Here is a 17,241-nt window from a genome sequence, read left to right as displayed (position 1 = left end):
ATATATGTATATAAGTCGCTCCTGAGTATAAGTCGCCCCCCCACCCAAACTATGAAAAAAAAACGCGACTTATAGTCCGAAAATTACGGTACATAGTCGGTGTATGTATTATAAAAGGTCTTCACCCTCCAAAAGCCTGATTTTGTGATTTAAAAAAATTAAGATTCATATAAATAATTTCAGAACTTTTTTTCCCCCAACATTTTATGACCTATAACATGTCATTAAATTTGGGGTGTTTATATTTTCCAAAAAAAACAACAGCAGCAATAACAAAAAAAACTAAAATAAGATAATAATAATAATAATAATAATGAGGTTGCGCACCTTTTTACTGTCATTGTGGTTCTGCCAATCACATTTAATCGCCGTATTCAAATGGAAGTAAGCACAGACCTGCAACATTTTAAACTGCCCCTGACTAATCCCAAATGAAGTTCTGATGATGTACATTTTTTTTGGCAGATGCCTGAAAGCTTTGTGCCAACACTGACTGGCATTTGGAACTGTTTCTAATCCCCAACCACATTGTCTGAGGGAGGCCACAGTTTCAGATGAAGCAAAACAGCCCTATTATGTGATGTGATTGCGCAAACAGAACTTTTTCAAATTATAGCGAAATAGTTCAATTTACCATAACAGTTTTTTTTTATGCCGCAACAACATGAGTTTGAATGGAATTGGTTTATTCAGAAACACTCCCACTTAAAAAAGCGTGCCCACTTGTGAAATCAAAGTATGGTTCTTTTTTACATCCGCTTTCAAAAAACCCACAAAAAGAAAAAAAATCAGCACTGGGGAAAAAAAGTATTAAAATGATTTGTTGTTCTCCTTTTTGACATCACAAAATCCTGGCATTTAAAATGATTTGAAAACGTTTGTATCCACTGTACCAATGATATTCAAAGCACCCATTATTGCCTGTTTTCAGACCAATCCAACATATCTCGCCAAGCTGATCTTCCAAATGCCTCAGAATAAATCCACAAAGTTTATGGACTCTGTTATCTTCACCCTATACAATTATGCCTCAAACCAAAGAGAGGAGTATCTGCTGCTCAAGCTCTTTAAGACGGCCCTGCAGGAGGAAATCAAGTAAGTTATCTAAATAATTAGAGAATTTGTAACTCATTTTTAACAATGAATGTACTTTTAAATTCAATACAATAATAATAATGATAATAATCATCAACCAAATGACTTTGTTCTCCTTTGTTCTTTCTTCTCAACATTTTATTGGCATTTAATAACAGCACCCATTGACCTCACAATAATGCTCAAGTCTATTTCTGCTTATCTTTCAGCCACTTACAAACAGACAAACTGGCCTTACTCTTACTTTTGCCGCCAACGTGACCTACGGTGCTCATTCTTGTTATAGCATGTTTTGCATTCATGTGATAGCGCAAGCTTGAAGTGTCTCGGTAATAAGCAAAGTCTTTGTTGCTCAATTTGTGTCATCATAGTCTTCCCTCTACGCATTTCAAAACAACTAAAGCTCTTTATTGGTCAACCGAACATTCTGGTGGGCTAATGTCATTTCTGTCAGTGTCATAATTAAGTCAAAGGATGACTGTATTAGTAATTATTTTTTTTCCCGTAATTAATTTGTCCTCAAAATTAACTTGTTCCGGCCCTAATTCAAATACATTTTAAATGTATTATAGGTGAGTGAGTTGAAATGTGAGTGGCAAATTAATTGATGTATAAGTTGAAATACATGTGTCTTATAAATATGGAGTATTAAAGGGAAAACTTTGCCTATAAAAGGTATAACCTCGTGTTCATTAACTGTCTGCAGGTCAAAAGTTGACCAGATGAAGGAGATTGTCACAGGAAATCCGACAGTCATAAAGATGGTGGTAAGTTTCCACCGAGGTGCGAGGGGCCAGAACGCACTGAGACAGATCTTGGCACCAGTTGTGAAGGAGATCATGGATGACAAAACACTTAACATCAAGACCGACCCAGTGGACATTTATAAGAGCTGGGTCAACCAGATGGAAACGCAAACTGGAGAGGCCAGGTGAGATTGGCAGCGTTTGGCACTTTAGTTAAGCAGATTTGACTGTCAAGTAGACAAACTGGTCAAGTTAAAATTGACTTCAGTTCATCTGTGAATGTCAACAAAGGTGTTCTTTCACAATTTACAACATCATCCTACAAAGCGATATTATTGGCTTTGAAAGCTGGGTTGAGTCTAAAGCTAGGAGTTTCAGTGTTACAAAGGTGGCTGGCTCTCTTAATCTGGTAAGATCCCCACAGGAACATGCTAAACTCATAACCTGGTCATGAGCGATTAACTCGGCTATAAAAGCGCATTCAGTGGGTGATGCTAAAAAACGGAGCGAGTTTTTCTTTCGGAAACTCTATCAAAACTCCGCAAAAAATCACAGCAGAATCTCTTTTTTTTTTGCCACGTTTTCTACAGCAAGCTCCCATATGATGTAACACCCGAGCAGGCAATGTCCCATGAAGAAGTCCGGAATAGACTGGAAGCCTCCATCAAGATCATGAAGACGGTCACGGACAAGTTCCTTTCTGCCATAATTGTTTCTGTTGATAAAATTCCGTGAGTATTTATAGGCTTTTGTCGGCTGATTCAGAGCAGCAATATATTTATTTCAAATTCTTGTGACTCAAACTGTCCATTTATGTATCCTATAGCTATGGGATGCGTTTTGTCTCCAAGGTCCTTAAAGACACCCTCCACGAGAAGTTCCCAGATGCTGAAGAGGATGAACTGCTTAAGGTTTATTGACTTCATTTGTACATTGTTGTATGCCGACACAGTCTTTACATCTCTTTAAACAAACTAAAGAAATATTTGAATATATATAGTCAGAAGCGACATATCAGATTGAGGGAGAAAACTGCTGTCGGGTGCTTTGCTTTTTTCCCTTTTCTCTGTTGTCTTCTTTCTGCCTGACCTTCCTGTTTCATAATCATTTCTTTATTTTGTTTCTCTTGCCTTTCTGCTTTTTCCACCATGCCAATACCTTGGTGTCGAGCCATACCTCTTTCTACTCTCTAGCTGTTGTCTCAAGGTGAGCTAGCATATTAATCTCTCTGCTCTATTCCTCTCTTCTGCATGTGTTCTTATACAGTCATGAGCTTTGGAAGAATATTGCGCATTATTTGTTTTGTTTCAAGGTCAGATGTTAAAAGATGCATTTGGACCACAGGCGTCAAACTCAAGGCCCAGGGGCCAGATACGGCCCGCCACATCATTTTATGTGGCCCACGAAGACAAACTGTGCATCAAATTCGTGTGTCATTACTTGAATTGCAAACTGTCTTCACTTTTAATATCTTTTTTTTTAAATATTTGACCAGTTTTTACTCGTCTGATTTGAAAACAAGTCAGTTTGTTTTGTAACTTTTACTGTATATAATATGAGGTGCTCATACATTTATTTGGGTTGACAGTCATGGCCCTCCGAAAGAAGCTATGAATACAATGCGGCCCGCGAAAAAAAAGAGTTTGACACCCCGGATTTGGACGGACCTTTTTCTAACGGAAGCATTTTGCTATTCCAGATCGTGGGGAACCTTTTGTACTACCGTTACATGAACCCGGCAATTGTTGCCCCCGATGCCTTTGACATCATCGAGATGTCAGCAGGTGGTCAACTAACGACCGAGCAGCGCCGAAATTTGGGCTCTGTCGCCAAAATGCTGCAGCACGCTGCCTCCAACAAGATGTTTCTTGGAGATAATGCCCACTTGAATCCCATCAATGAATATCTCAGCAACTCTTATCAAAAGTTCAGGTGAGATATCAATTGCAACAGAAAAAAATGTTGAGCAACCGTTTGTCAAATTTTATATTGTTGTATATCTTCCTCTCCTTCACAGGCGATATTTTTTGACAGCGTGTGACGTCCCCTCACTGGAAGATAAATTCAACGTGGATCAGTACTCCGACCTGGTCACTGTCACCAAACCTGTCATTTACATCTCTATTGGAGAAATGATTAACACACACACGGTGAGTTAGATTTGATCTCTTACATCTTTCGAACATTAATCCCACTGTGGGCTCACTTCCAATGTAGCCAATAGTTTCGTCATCCGAACATAATGCACTCAAGTTCATATTTTGTCATTTATTATGTGACTGTTCTTTGCTATTAGCTGCTTCTGGACCATCAAGATGCCATTGCTCCGGAGCACAATGATCCCATTCATGAACTTCTGGAGGACTTGGGAGAGGTTCCCACTGTAGAGTCTCTCATTGGTGAGTGGATATAAAACCGGCCATTGATGGACAAATGAAATCAATTGCAAAAATATTTGGCTGGTTAAAAGCAGCAAGAGTCAAAATCAGCAAATAAGGAAGTCCTAGCAAGTCCAGTCAAGAACTGAAGTTCCGCTCTCATGCAACTTTTCCGTTCACAATCGTTCTGCCTATTTAAAAGAAGGTCTTCTATAATTTCAGATAACTAAACTGTAGAATTGAGTTGTTAACAGCCTGCCTCATGCCCATAAATTGCCCGGGAGAGGCTCAAGATCACCGGCAATCAGGAATAGAATATTTGATTGCTCAACAGCAATCAGGAATAGTGTTGATGTGTTTTTGTTGTTGTGATTTACATCTCACCCTCATCAGGGTCTGCCAGAGCGAGCTACTACTTTGTTTGGCTCAGGTTTTACACCAGATGTCCTTTATGACGCAACCCTCTCATTTTTCTGGCTGGGTATTGGGGCGCAGCTGCATTGTATTCCTGCAGTGACTGTGCAAGAATTCAATGTCACAAATTATATACAATATTATAATGCTTTACTGACAAAGTGTTGTGTTAAACAGGTGAAAATCCTCTCCCACCCGGTGACCCCAACAGAGACCTAATGGGCAAAACTGAGGTTTCACTTACACTGACCAACAAATTTGATGTCGCTGGTGAGGCCAATAGTGAGGTGGATGCCAAGACCCTCCTACTCAAGTGAGTTCATACAATTTGATTCATGTATCTTTGAGTCATGCAATTGCTTATATATGTAATTTTTGGTCGTGTCATTTTAGCACCAAGAGGCTGATTGTTGATGTGATCCGGTTCCAGCCTGGAGAGACGCTGACTGAGATACTGGATTCATCAGCTGGTCCAGATCAGGTTACAATACACCAAAAAATTCTTTTCTGTCAGTTTCAGTGAGTTATGACTGTTACCAAACCAGACCCTCACCAGATAACAAGCAGAGTGTCACATTTGTATTTCATTTACAGTGGAACCAACGTTTACATTTTCTTAGTAGAAAATATGCCTCCTGTTACACACTTGTACACGTTTTGTTATGCGACCCATGTCAACATGGATGAGCGGATGGATGTAAATTAATCTGTCCCAGACCCAGATTACGACAGATTAAGTGCATTTCAAATTATTTTATGAACGTTTCAAGTTACAAACAGGCTCATGGAACGAATTAGGTTTGTAACGTGAGGTACAACTGTCATTTGAAAGGGAATATTTCCTTGTTTTCCGACAGTTTGGGCTGTAAAAACATTTTACGGAACTGCCATTACACTATATTGCACATTGGGAAATATTGGAATTGGGAATTCCCGTTCTCGTGCTATTGTCAAATTTGATTTCCTTTGAGCACACTTGAATGAAAAAAAATCTTGATGCAAGTTTTTGAAGTAACAAAAAGAAGCCGTGGCTCTGTTCAAAAGAACATGTTCCTATACGCATACTCTAGTTTATTTTGTGGTTACAGGAAGCAGAGTACCAGCGTGCTATGCAGAGGAGGGCCATCCGCGATGCCAAGACTCCAGAGAAGATAAAGCAAGTCAAACCGGTGGTGGACGACAGCCTAACATTACAAGGGAAAAAGGAGAAGATCAGAAGTAACCTGCAGCGGCTAGCAGAGCTTGGCAAAGTTAATTCTGAGAACCGCCAACAGGACCTCATCAATGACATAGCCAAGGTTTGAAAGAATGCAATATCATCTTGCTGTCAATTATCAAAACATTAATTTTGTACACTATTACAATTTGTCTGTGCGCATGACAGGACATCAGAAATCAGAGACGTTATCGTCAACGCAGAAAAGCGGAGCTCGTTAGACTCCAGCAAACCAACACGGGCCTGAATTCAAAAACTCAGTTCTACAATGTGCAGATTGATTCATACAATCAGTATATCAAAACATGCATGGACAACTTGGCCAGCAAGGGCAAGTAAGTGTCGTCACATTTCTTGTTTTCATTCATCTCTTTTAAATATTGATCTTAATCATCCTTTGCTGAATGATGATTGTTTTCTTCTCAGGTTGTCAAAACCTGGTGCCAACAAGGCCAAGAAGAGCAAACAAGTTTCACAGAAATACACTGCCGCACGTCTATATGAGAAGGGAGTGCTGATTTCAATCGAAGATCTGCAGCCTAACCAGTAAGTTTTACACTTGCCAACAAACCATATTTTAAACTTCAGGGTGTCTTCAAAATGGAGACCCCACCAGCTTATATGAGAGAGCACAAACATCAATTCCAATGAAGTTGGGAGCCTAACTAAAATGGAAATAAAAATGGAATACAATGATTTGCAAATTATTTTCAATCCATCGATTGAACATACAGTAGAACCCCGGAACTGAACCCAACAGGTGGGTGTCATGAATGGGTATTAAAAAAAGCATCCCAGGAAGGTTCCGATTTTTCACAAGCAAGGATGAGGCGACAATGTTTTGAAAACTTTTTGAACAACTCAGTGAGGAAATAATCCAACAAGGAATTTAGGGATTTCTTCATCTGTAGGCCATAATATTATCAAAACATTCAGAGAATCTGGAGATATCGCTTATTTGGAAGCAGCAAGGCCAAAAAGCAACTTTGAAAGCTCATAACTTTTGATTGCTCAGGCAGCATGCATTAAATAGGAAGTCAACCCAGAAGTTTTTTTTGTAATAGTATGCTCTGATAAGACCCACTAGTCAAAACAGTGTTCTGATTCATATTTTGTTTCTGAAATATGAATTAAACAGGGAACATTTTTGGGTCGACTATCACAAAATGGTATCACTGTGTAAAGGATTGTCATGCAGGCTGAGGAACTTTCTAGTAAATGTTGACCATGCAGTTCATGTCTGGGGAATTAAAATAAGTCTGACAGGTTAATTGGGAGGGTAAAGATGGATTCCAGATCCACAGTTGCCTGAAGTGCTCACTTAAACCTGTGCTTACATTATTTTTCGCAAGAACGAAACATTATCCAAGTTTTTTTTTAAGCAAAGGTGTGTTGATCCCTAGTGATGGAGTAGTTGTGTTCGTCACAGATTTGGCCCATCTGCTGTATGACAGCAGTGGGGTGCGTTTGTTTTCAAGGTCAGACCAGAAACCTTTGAGACACCTCTCCTATAATGAATAGAATGCATTTTTCATGTAATAAGAAGATTTGTCAATAAATGTGTAGGATTGAAGTGTTACGTTTTTAAGTATTTCAATAAGTCAAGCTAAAAAAATTGATACTAATGTTCTCCTCATAGGTTCAAGAATGTTATTTTTGAGATTTCTCCATCCGAGGCTGTTGGAGTCTTTGACGTGAAGGCTAAGTTTATGGGAGTACACTTGGAGACATTACAGCTGGAATATCAGGTATGCTTGATTAACTCTTTTTACATAAAGTATATTGTACACATATTGTAAGTGGATTTTGATTTGGTTTTCTTTTATTGCTCCCAGGATCTCCTCCAACTGCAGTACGAAGGTGTGGCAGTGATGAAAATCTTCGACAGGGCGACAGTAAATGTCAACCTGCTTATTTTCTTGCTCAACAAGAAATTTTACGGGAAATAAGGAAAAGAGTTCCTAAGAAAGCAACAGACTTATTTGACCACAAGTAGGCTTGCTGAAAGCCTTGCCTTAAATATTATGGTTGTCTCACACTTTTCCCAGCGCACTTGTCTTACATGCCTTTGCAAATGTACTTTTAAAACATGTGCAGCCGTTTCCATTCCATTTGTGGCACTCAGGCCAACACAACAGATAATTGCTTGAGGATTTTATGTAACTGCAGCCGCAGCGGATGTTAGAGTTGTATTTTTTTCTCTTGACATAGTATCTTGTGCACAGGCTTTGATCACTCATAAAATGGATGTTTTATGTAAAGAGGTTGTGTTTTTCTTTGCTTTGTAATGAACCCCTGTCAATAGTGCCATCCCATACATGCATATACACATACACGTGAAATCCATCCATGTATTTTCTGAACCGCTTTGTCCTCACGAGGGTCGTGGGCACACTGGAGCCTATCCCAGCTGACTTTGGGCAGTATATTAAAATTAAAGCCCCCCCATAAAAAAAACAACACTGCATTGTTTTTTTAATGTATCCACAGATATAGATTTGATCCAACTCTATGTGGAAAACATTTTCTATAACAACATAAAGCGACGTTTCATCTGGCTCATGTCCCTCCTGTCCAATAAGTTTAATTTAAATCATCTTAGAAGAACCTTCTACCATCTAATTACCCGGGCAACAAACAAATAGACGCAGATAAACGTGAAAACAAAAGCTTCTTGCTGGAGAAAACATTAACGACCTGACACCTTCTGCTTTGGCTGCCTTTTTTCTTCCTGAAAAAAAATTCTGTCTTTGAAAGGGTTCAACATTTCTATGCTTTCTCATATTGCTTCATTTGTATTTTGTTCATTTGTGTTATATAAGGGAACCTTGATGATGTTACAAAAGTAACAAATATAATGTATTTTTATCTGTTCAACATAAAAGGGAATACAAATACGTAGACTGCACACACATTTTATGACTTATATTTTGTTTACAAATGTACCCTTATTAACTTTAATTTATATTTTAGTTTTAGTCAACTAGCATTCATGTTTGGAAAGCTTATATAGGTCATATCAATTGAACTGGAGTATTTGCAGTATTACAGTAGGAATATCAAAGAGATGTCACTAATGTCTCTGTTTTTTTTTTAAAATATTACACAGGATGGTGCAAAAGTAGTTATACAGCTATATGAAAAACATATACAATACTTATTTGTATCATCATACAAAATAATGAAAATTAACTAAACATTAAATGTCACAAATTTCACCTGTGTTACTACTGTATACCTATTATGCACTCTAATACAGTATATTTGCTATATGTGACGGCTCAAGATGCCTTTCATTCCACTTTGGATGAGTTTTTAGTATAATGTAATGTAGTCCCAAAAATACAGTTATATTTTATGTCCTTCAAATAAAGCTCGTAATTATGTACTGTTTCCTCCCAATCTGACATTTGTTTTGCGGGCTGTGTTGCAATATAAGTTTAAAAAAAAAAAAAAAGCTACAGTAAAGTGTTAGACAGTTTTAACCGTGTAGTTATTGTACCATACAAATGCTAAAAATAACTTGCGCACATTTGATGACGATTTGTGGGTTTTTAGTGCGAGGAACGAACAGTCTATTTCGTTATGAATGAACATTATGTGATTTCTTTGAATATGTCGATACCTAAGTGTAATTTACCTTTGCTTGACAGAAAAGTATCACTTTGTCCGAAACAAGACGTTATTATCACAGTACTGTACAGTACTGTTAAAGATGAACGTTCTGCCGTCACTCAAATCATGATTGCTTGCCGTCGTCGCCCCCGTGTGGTCGTTGAGAGAATCGATGGAATTTAACAAGGCAATGTTTTTCTCGCGGCAGAGAATGTGAGACTGGATAACAAGCCTTTGGGTCAGACCTGCTTGTTCAAGCCGTGTCAACGGACATTTAGTGGGGTGACACCGATCGCGGCAACCCGACAGAAAAATTCGGCTCAATCCGCGAAGAGGAAATGTTTTAACCTTTGGCGTCGCTTGTTTCTCTTCATGGAGTCATCGGGTCGGAGTTTGAGGTCTCTTCTGCTGTCCGTGGATTAACGCAAGACTCGACTTCACTGTAATCGTTCAGATGTTCAAAGTGTGAATTTGTGGAGTTAGTACCGTTTCAAGTGCAAACAGTTACTCGCGTGGAGGAGCTTTTTCTCTCTTTGTGGTCGAAGAAACTCGACACTGACTGTGTCCGGATATGGACCAGCGGACACTTGTTGCAATACAATTTTGCGAGAAACGCTTGGCTCCATTGCTTGGGAACTGAGCTAACGTTGTTAGCAAGGTATTTGCTATCGGGGCGCTCCACTTTCTTAAGTATAAGGGCTAATTGTCTCGAGCGAAACTCGCACAGATATACGTCTGCTGTTTGCTCAAGTATAGTTTCGACAAGTTGGCAAAGTGGTTTTGTGCAAAATGTTCCAGGCGGATTTGACAGCAGCGTATAGCTAGCCTAGCTACTAGCGGCAGCAGCGCCTCTTCTGTCCGTCCACTTCCATATTATGTTGTTAGCTTTGACAGCTAATGCTATGTTAACGTCAAACTAGTCCAAGTGGTCGCTGACTGTGTGTCAGTATGAACTTCTGTTGTATTGTGAACGTGGCTTTAACGAAACTCCCCTGTCAGAATTTTCGGAGAATCTTTTTCAGTCAAAATCATCGTTATTAAGAGTCACTTGCAGATAATTAATATTTGCAAATAGTCAATTTATTTATTTATTTTTCGCCACCGTCGATCTACAGGTTATGTGTCTTTTCCAATGGAGTGCCCAGTAAGAGACCTCGAAATATAGATTCAAGCACCGCCACCGACTTCTCTGCCAAAAAGTATCTCAAGTTTGAGAGCGATGTCAGGCTCCCCGGGCACAGGGGGTTCGAACCCCAGGAAGTTCAGTGAAAAGATTGCCCTGCATAACCAGAAGCAAGCAGAGGAGACGCGAGCCTTCGAACAGCTGATGACGGACCTCACTGTCTCCAGGGTAAATGCTCTTTGTTTATTCTGTTATCTTGACCTCTTGTGTGCGCCACTTATCAGTTACATTGTTGTGCCCCTTGAATTTTATGGAATGTTTCACTTTGGAATTCAACAATGATCATTGTGACTGAAACAGAAAATGGGAAAGTGGTTCCTTAACATCGCATCAGTAGTCACCAGTTCCCCTTGCTGGGCATCTCAAGTACCAAAGAGTGCAATATGCTCCCATTTGTGCTGAGTTTGCATCTGGTCTTTCTTTTCTACTGGCCCCTTCCGTTGGAACTCTGAGAGGCTCCACTGCGACAGTCGAAATTCACTCTTAATTTTATTCTTAGCAATGGATTACTAGCTATACCTTTATTTGGACATAGAAACTTGCTATTTTTGAACATAGGTTTATTGATTATTACAGTTATAAATTATGATTACAAGTCCACCTACAATTATGTGTCTGTTAGATTGATGTATTATATTTATTTTTTTGTTCTTTTAAACCAGGATTGTCAAACTAATTTTTTTTTCACGGGCCGCTGTGTAGTCATAGTTTCTTTCGGAGGGCCGATATGACGCTCTACCCAAATAAATGTGTGAATAACTCGTTTTCAAATCAGACTAGTAAAAGCTGGTCAAATATTTGAAGACAGTTTGCAATTTTAGTAATGACACACGAATTTAATGCACAATTTGTCTTCGCGGGCCACATAAAATGATATGGCGGGCCGTGTCTGGCCCCCGGGCCTTGACTTTGACACCTGTGTTTGAACCGATTGAACTTGACGTGCTTTGTAGTTAGGTCGAGATGTATTTGGACAGTTTGTTTCCTTGATAGAACTAGTTAGGTCGAGATGTATTTGGACAGTTTGTTTCCTCGATAGAACACCTTTATACAACGCCTGCACAAAGAAAAAAGTCAAGTTTTGATTTAAGTGTAGACAGTTTTGAGTAATCCAATCCAGCATTCTTTTCACTTTTTGAAGACAAAAGTGTCAGGAACCACAGACAAGTAGTAATTGAATGTGGTACATTGTTGAAAGCCGTATGCAACGTAATTTTGTTTTGTGTACACCCAGTGTTGACAAAATGACAATAAAGTTTGTCTAAGTCTAAGTGGTAGAATTTAGGTCATGCCCATGGGTTACACATTTAAAATTATATAGTTATGTCACAGAAATAAAAATAAATACAAATATTTTGGTATCCTCATAAATGTTTTAACATTAACTGGACAACAATATCTGGGTTCACTCATTTAATATCCACATTGTGATGTTTATCAGCAACGTCATAAAAAAAAAAACCTCAAGGCATTTGTCAAATTTACAGTGAGTAATTGTGGACAATAAACTCACTATCTTAACTTGAAGGTCTAATGGTCATTGAAAAAGGATGTGTGTTTGAGTTAAAAAAAAAACCATGGTGCATGAGTGCCTGCCTCTGTAAGACAGAAATGTGTAAAGCTGAAGTTGACCACTGACACACTGCCAGCAAAACAACTGGAGTTGGAAATATAGTGGACCCCTGCTATTTATGGGTGTAAAGGACTCAGCAAAAATCCACATAGAATTGACCTCGATTAAATATCATTGTGTGGAAAAAGAAAACAAAACAGTGTAGTTGCAGCAATATTTACATGACCTGGAACATGGAGTGGAAAGACTCTGCAATCATAGTGTTGAATGATTTGGCATCTAACCACTGTATGTGAACCATAAGTGGGTTGAGAGATTGGTTTCTTAATCCCCCCCCCTTGGAACGATGAAGCCCTTTGGGTGCGTGGTGAAACTTCTCACAATTACTTTGGATATCATGTTTTGTAAATTGCCAGACAAATTGTTTCTGGAGACTTCAGAATTCATTCTGCTGCTGCCATCATGTGGCCTTTTGAACTTTTGTCCCATATTAATCTTTTGATCTGAAACCAGAATTTCTTCAGTAAGTATCAAAAGCAAAGAGGTTCACCTTGCCGTTCCCAAATTTTGGGAGGGACTGTAAAAAAACTATGAATACTCAATACTCAGCCGTGGAGATGGTCTTTTTTGGTTTTAATTTAAGTGTGAATAAAACGAGTAAAGATATAAAAATTTTATATAGTGAGCTGCCTTTCCCCACTATATAAAAATTGTATTGCTATTTAAAGCTTTTGTTGTACTGTTTTTTTTTTTGTGGTTTTATGTGCTGTCTTAGACAAAATTAGACAAATTGTTTAGCAACGCGACGGCTCCGCTTCTCGACGCTCCTGGAACGAATTAGCGTCGAGATACGGGGTTCTACTTATATCAGGGGTGTCCAAACCTTTTGCAAGGAGGGCCAGATTTGCTAAAGTGAAGGGGCCCGGGGGCCAATAGTTTTTTCTGACATTTTTTAACTACAAAAATTTCCTGAAAATACACACTGTTATAAAACAATTTTCATTGTCACAATTGTCTTTATTTTTCAAATGACAAAATAACCAAATATAAGCCACTCAGGCAGATGTGAACAACTCTAACAACACAAATTCTGCCTTTATTTCATATCTGAAGAGTCAGATAACATTGAAAAAACTGTATGAAATACTTTAAATGTAATAATTTAAGTTTAAAATTATTTTTGCCTCATGAACATTTTAAACTGGAGTTATAAGTAATGCAAAGTTGTCTGTTATTAAAACTTAAAACAAGTGAATTTTGCTCTTGTCATTTACAATACCTTTCAGAAAGTAATAGTTTGTGTCACTTCTACAGGTTCATAACATCAACAGTATTAACATGGCCACTTCGTAATATTTAATATTAAGTCATATTTACTTTTTATTTAATTTTGACTCACAGCCCCGTGTGAAGAATCGCTGTTGCGATGCCAGTTCAGCTTGGAACTGCTTCACTTTATCAGCGCGGTCACTCCCTGTTAGCTTGTCGTATCTGTTAGCATGTTTAGTCTGATAGCGTCTCTTTAGGTTGAAATCCTTAAACAAGACAACCGTCTTTTTAGAAATTAGACAAACACAATTGCCTTGATTTTCAGTGAAGAAGTATTGTAATTCCCATTTCTCTTGAAAGCGACGGCCCTCAATGTCAACTTTCCTCATTTTCTTTGCAGTCGCCATGGCAGAAATGAGCGCAGAGGGGTGGTGCTTCCACCTTCGGTAATGGGAGTAATTACAGTTTCAAGATTTTTTTTATTCAGTTTGACAGTGCAGGCGGGCCATAAATAATACATAATAAGACCGAAGCTGCGGGCCGTATGAAATCTGACCGCAGGCCAGACTTTGGACAAACCTGACTTATGTCTTGCATGTGCTGCTGGCGGTTGTACTAACAAGCAGAATTTTAATGTGACAACAAGAGCATTGATTTTGACTGGCTTTCCTGGATGAGAAAAGAGTGCTCGGTGTGACCCTTCAAAACTAGATTAGAGACTACCCGGAATGAGGAACACAGGCAAATTAGTCTGAGCGTTTGAAAAGACCAACTTGATGTGCTGCTTTTAACTTCATGAACTAATAAACGTGTCGCAACACTTGCGTTGAATTTTGTGCCAATGTGCTTGCACACCAGTGGCGCAGACCCGTTAGGCGAATGCTACAATAACATCAGGTATTGTTTAAATGTGTGTGGGAGACTTTAGTGTTTGTCAACCTCAGAATTGTCGCAATAATTTGGATTTTTTTGGACAGTAACTAGTGTGTTTGTTGGTAAGCTATAGTGAACGAGGACGATGTTTTTCTCATAAAATTCAAAATATTGACCCCCATCATTCTAATATTTGCGAGTGTTTGAAGTTGATATAGAAATGTTGACATGAAAAATGATTGCAGTTTTATGACATCAAGCTTGTTTACATGAAGCCTCCCTGTTATTTGATTAGCATGCAGTGAGAAGTTGCTCCAAACAGATACATCAGCTTGAAGCTAAATAAGATGGCGTCCACCCTCTTTTAACAAAACGACCATAGTGTTGCACGGGATACCGGTACCAGGACCATACTTAGATATTTTGGGGTAAAAAAACGGCTTGTCTTAAAGTATAGATTCACCCAAAGCCGCCTGTCTACCGACGTGTTAAACACCTTCAGAGCCTGGCATGCCTTCTTCTGCATGTGTGCACTGTGCAAGAGGGAGAGAGCTTCAAGCTGCCGTGGCTCGAGGTGGGAACACATCCATTCTGGCAATGATGCAACTGAACAATGTCTGTGTGAATGGCGGACAATGGCAATGCTACGAAGCAAACAAATGTGCATTGCATTTTTTGTGGTAGATTTGGTCGACTTTGTTTTCGCAGCCCTTTTAACAAGCTCATTATAAACTAGCTGCATGTGATGGCATTGATACCTAAAGGTACATGTTATGCAAATTGACTTAACAGCTAGCCATTTAGCAATCCTATGCCAACAACAGACAGCTTCACCCTCGTATTTGCCCAGTCTTATGTCACTCAGTAGACAGGCCAGGTCCCAGCTTATGAAGGCAAATACATTCAAAATCACAGATACTATAGTAAAGAACAGGGGTGTCAAACTCGTTTTTTTCGCGGGCCGCATTGTAGCCATAGCTTCTTTGGGAGGGCCATTATGACTGTCAACCCAAATAAATGTATGAGCACCTCATATTATATACAGTAAAAGCTACAAAACAAACTGACAAATGACTCGTTTTCAAATCAGACGAGTCAAAACTGGTCAAATATTAAAAAAAAAAAAAAAGATATTAAAAGTGAAGACAATTTGCAATTCTAATAATGACACACGAATTTGATGCACAATCTGTCTTCGCGGGCCACATAAAATGATGTGGCGGGCCGTATCTGGCCCCCGGGCCTTGAGTTTGACATCATGGTATAGAACGTCAGTATGGCAACCCAAAATGGACAAAAATGACACATGCACCTTACACGCATTTAATGTATTGGCATTATGTGTCACACTTTAAACTTTATATAAATAATAAAATTGATAAATGGTCACTAATTTGGGAATTGTTGTCTACATTTTGCAATGTAACCCCCATGATAAACCTCTCGACCTTTGTATTTCTTTTGACCTCCCAATTTCGTTGTAAAATGACAATAAAGGCATTCTATGCTATCTTAAACCGTACAGTACCATTTTGACCCATTTGCTTCAAGATGTACGTTTTCATTTCCCCACATTTTAACTACTTGATTGAACAACCTTAATAGTAACGTGACAATGTTTTCCAAAAATTTTTTTCACCTTTAGAAAATTTGGTGGAAAAGTACAACTTCAAATTAGAGTAAAATTGTTAGGCTTATTTTTTGTCAACGCGCTCATCGATCTGTCATTTCCTTCTCTGTAACAAACTGCCTTTACTGATTGGCTGACTACTTTCATTAAAAAAAAATAGATGGTGGCCACCTGTCACCTTTTTAATCTTGTGTTCATTCCTACTTCAAACTTCTCATCTGAAATTAGTTTGTGTGCTATCACCACCCTTAATATAATATTTTCTTTTTTGGATGACAGGTGCAGTTCCAGAAGATCCAGCAACTCCGGTTGTCTCAGTCACGACCACAGTACTATGGCGGCTCTTTGCCCAATGTCAATCAGATTGGCAACACAAGCACTGAATTTCAGGTAGGAAGTGGTTAGTTGAAATGTGCACAACTGTGTCAAAGTGTATCACGATGCTTGTAGCAAGCTGAGTGTGCAAGTACTTCTACTGCCCATTCTGTTGTAAATTATGTCAAGCAAATGTCCTAAAAGTTCAATATCTCTTTTTTTTTTTTATTTAGTATGAGTACTTAAATCCTCAGTAGTCATTGATACTGATACAAAGTACTGGTGCCGCTAGTACTTTTGATACATAAAATCGTTTAATCGATATGCGTTTGAGCGGTTTGACCAATGACATTGATTATCAATGATTTCGGGGTTATCAAATTGCTAAAATCAATGATTAATCAATCAACGATGACGTTCCAGAAGTCTCACAACGGAATATTAAATCATTTTGTTTTTGTCTATAGTGAGAGCATTTAGGTCTCAGATCAAAACATGAATGTAAATTCAGAAATGCAGCTTTAATTTCATAGTATTTACATCTATTTGTGTGGAACAACTCAGGACCAATCCACCAAAGGTATTGTATTGTAGCAAACATTAAAGCTTAGATATCACGGTAATAAATTCTATTGTTTTACATTTTACTCATACAGTTGTGGTCTTTATAAAGTGGAACAGCGATGCTTTTGTCTGAATTCTTCATTTTGATAGCATCACAGGTCCCTCTTTTCTACTTGTTCTGAGGTACGGCTCAGAGCAAGCCGTTTTGGTGCGGTCTCTTTAAATACAAATGTGATACTTCACACACCACTCCCTCCAGGCCGCAAGATGTGTGCCTCCCTTTCCGGTCGACATGTTTGTAGTTTTTTCTCCGCGGTAGCGTTTACTTGCACTGCAAACTATTTGATTGATTAAAAGATGTCAATGGCAG

At 38.6% G+C, this 17,241-nt stretch overlaps 2 protein-coding genes and 1 long non-coding RNA gene across 6 annotated transcripts in view; all 3 read left to right on the top strand.

Annotated features, from left to right (window-relative positions):
• Positions 1-9,238, top strand: part of iqgap1 (IQ motif containing GTPase activating protein 1) — a 40,279-nt gene extending 31,041 nt beyond the window's left edge. Inside the window, exons 24-37 of the mRNA XM_037248276.1 lie at positions 932-1,095; positions 1,802-2,026; positions 2,432-2,572; positions 2,668-2,752; positions 3,541-3,773; positions 3,859-3,991; positions 4,138-4,240; positions 4,811-4,946; positions 5,027-5,114; positions 5,722-5,931; positions 6,018-6,184; positions 6,276-6,395; positions 7,489-7,597; positions 7,685-9,238. Of these exons, the coding sequence (XP_037104171.1) occupies positions 932-1,095; positions 1,802-2,026; positions 2,432-2,572; positions 2,668-2,752; positions 3,541-3,773; positions 3,859-3,991; positions 4,138-4,240; positions 4,811-4,946; positions 5,027-5,114; positions 5,722-5,931; positions 6,018-6,184; positions 6,276-6,395; positions 7,489-7,597; positions 7,685-7,798 (2,028 nt within the window). The 3' untranslated portion in view covers positions 7,799-9,238. The remainder of the gene's footprint in view (positions 1-931; positions 1,096-1,801; positions 2,027-2,431; positions 2,573-2,667; positions 2,753-3,540; positions 3,774-3,858; positions 3,992-4,137; positions 4,241-4,810; positions 4,947-5,026; positions 5,115-5,721; positions 5,932-6,017; positions 6,185-6,275; positions 6,396-7,488; positions 7,598-7,684) is intronic.
• On the top strand, positions 5,121-5,505 carry LOC119120983. Its single transcript, XR_005097603.1, has 2 exons — positions 5,121-5,306; positions 5,356-5,505. It is a non-coding gene; the product is annotated as an uncharacterized LOC119120983 (long non-coding RNA).
• Positions 9,239-9,617: 379 nt separating the features above from the next.
• Positions 9,618-17,241, top strand: part of crtc3 (CREB regulated transcription coactivator 3) — a 29,829-nt gene continuing 22,205 nt past the window's right edge. For all 4 annotated transcript variants that reach the window (XM_037248280.1, XM_037248279.1, XM_037248278.1 and 1 more), the window contains exons 1-2: positions 9,618-10,815; positions 16,272-16,382. In XM_037248280.1, coding sequence (XP_037104175.1) covers positions 10,684-10,815; positions 16,272-16,382 — 243 coding nt within the window. In that variant the 5' untranslated portion in view covers positions 9,618-10,683. The remainder of the gene's footprint in view (positions 10,816-16,271; positions 16,383-17,241) is intronic.

The sequence above is a fragment of the Syngnathus acus genome, chromosome 3, assembly GCF_901709675.1.
Source record: "Syngnathus acus chromosome 3, fSynAcu1.2, whole genome shotgun sequence".
NCBI lineage: Eukaryota > Metazoa > Chordata > Actinopteri > Syngnathiformes > Syngnathidae > Syngnathus > Syngnathus acus.
This window is presented reverse-complemented; position numbering and strand designations above follow the sequence as displayed.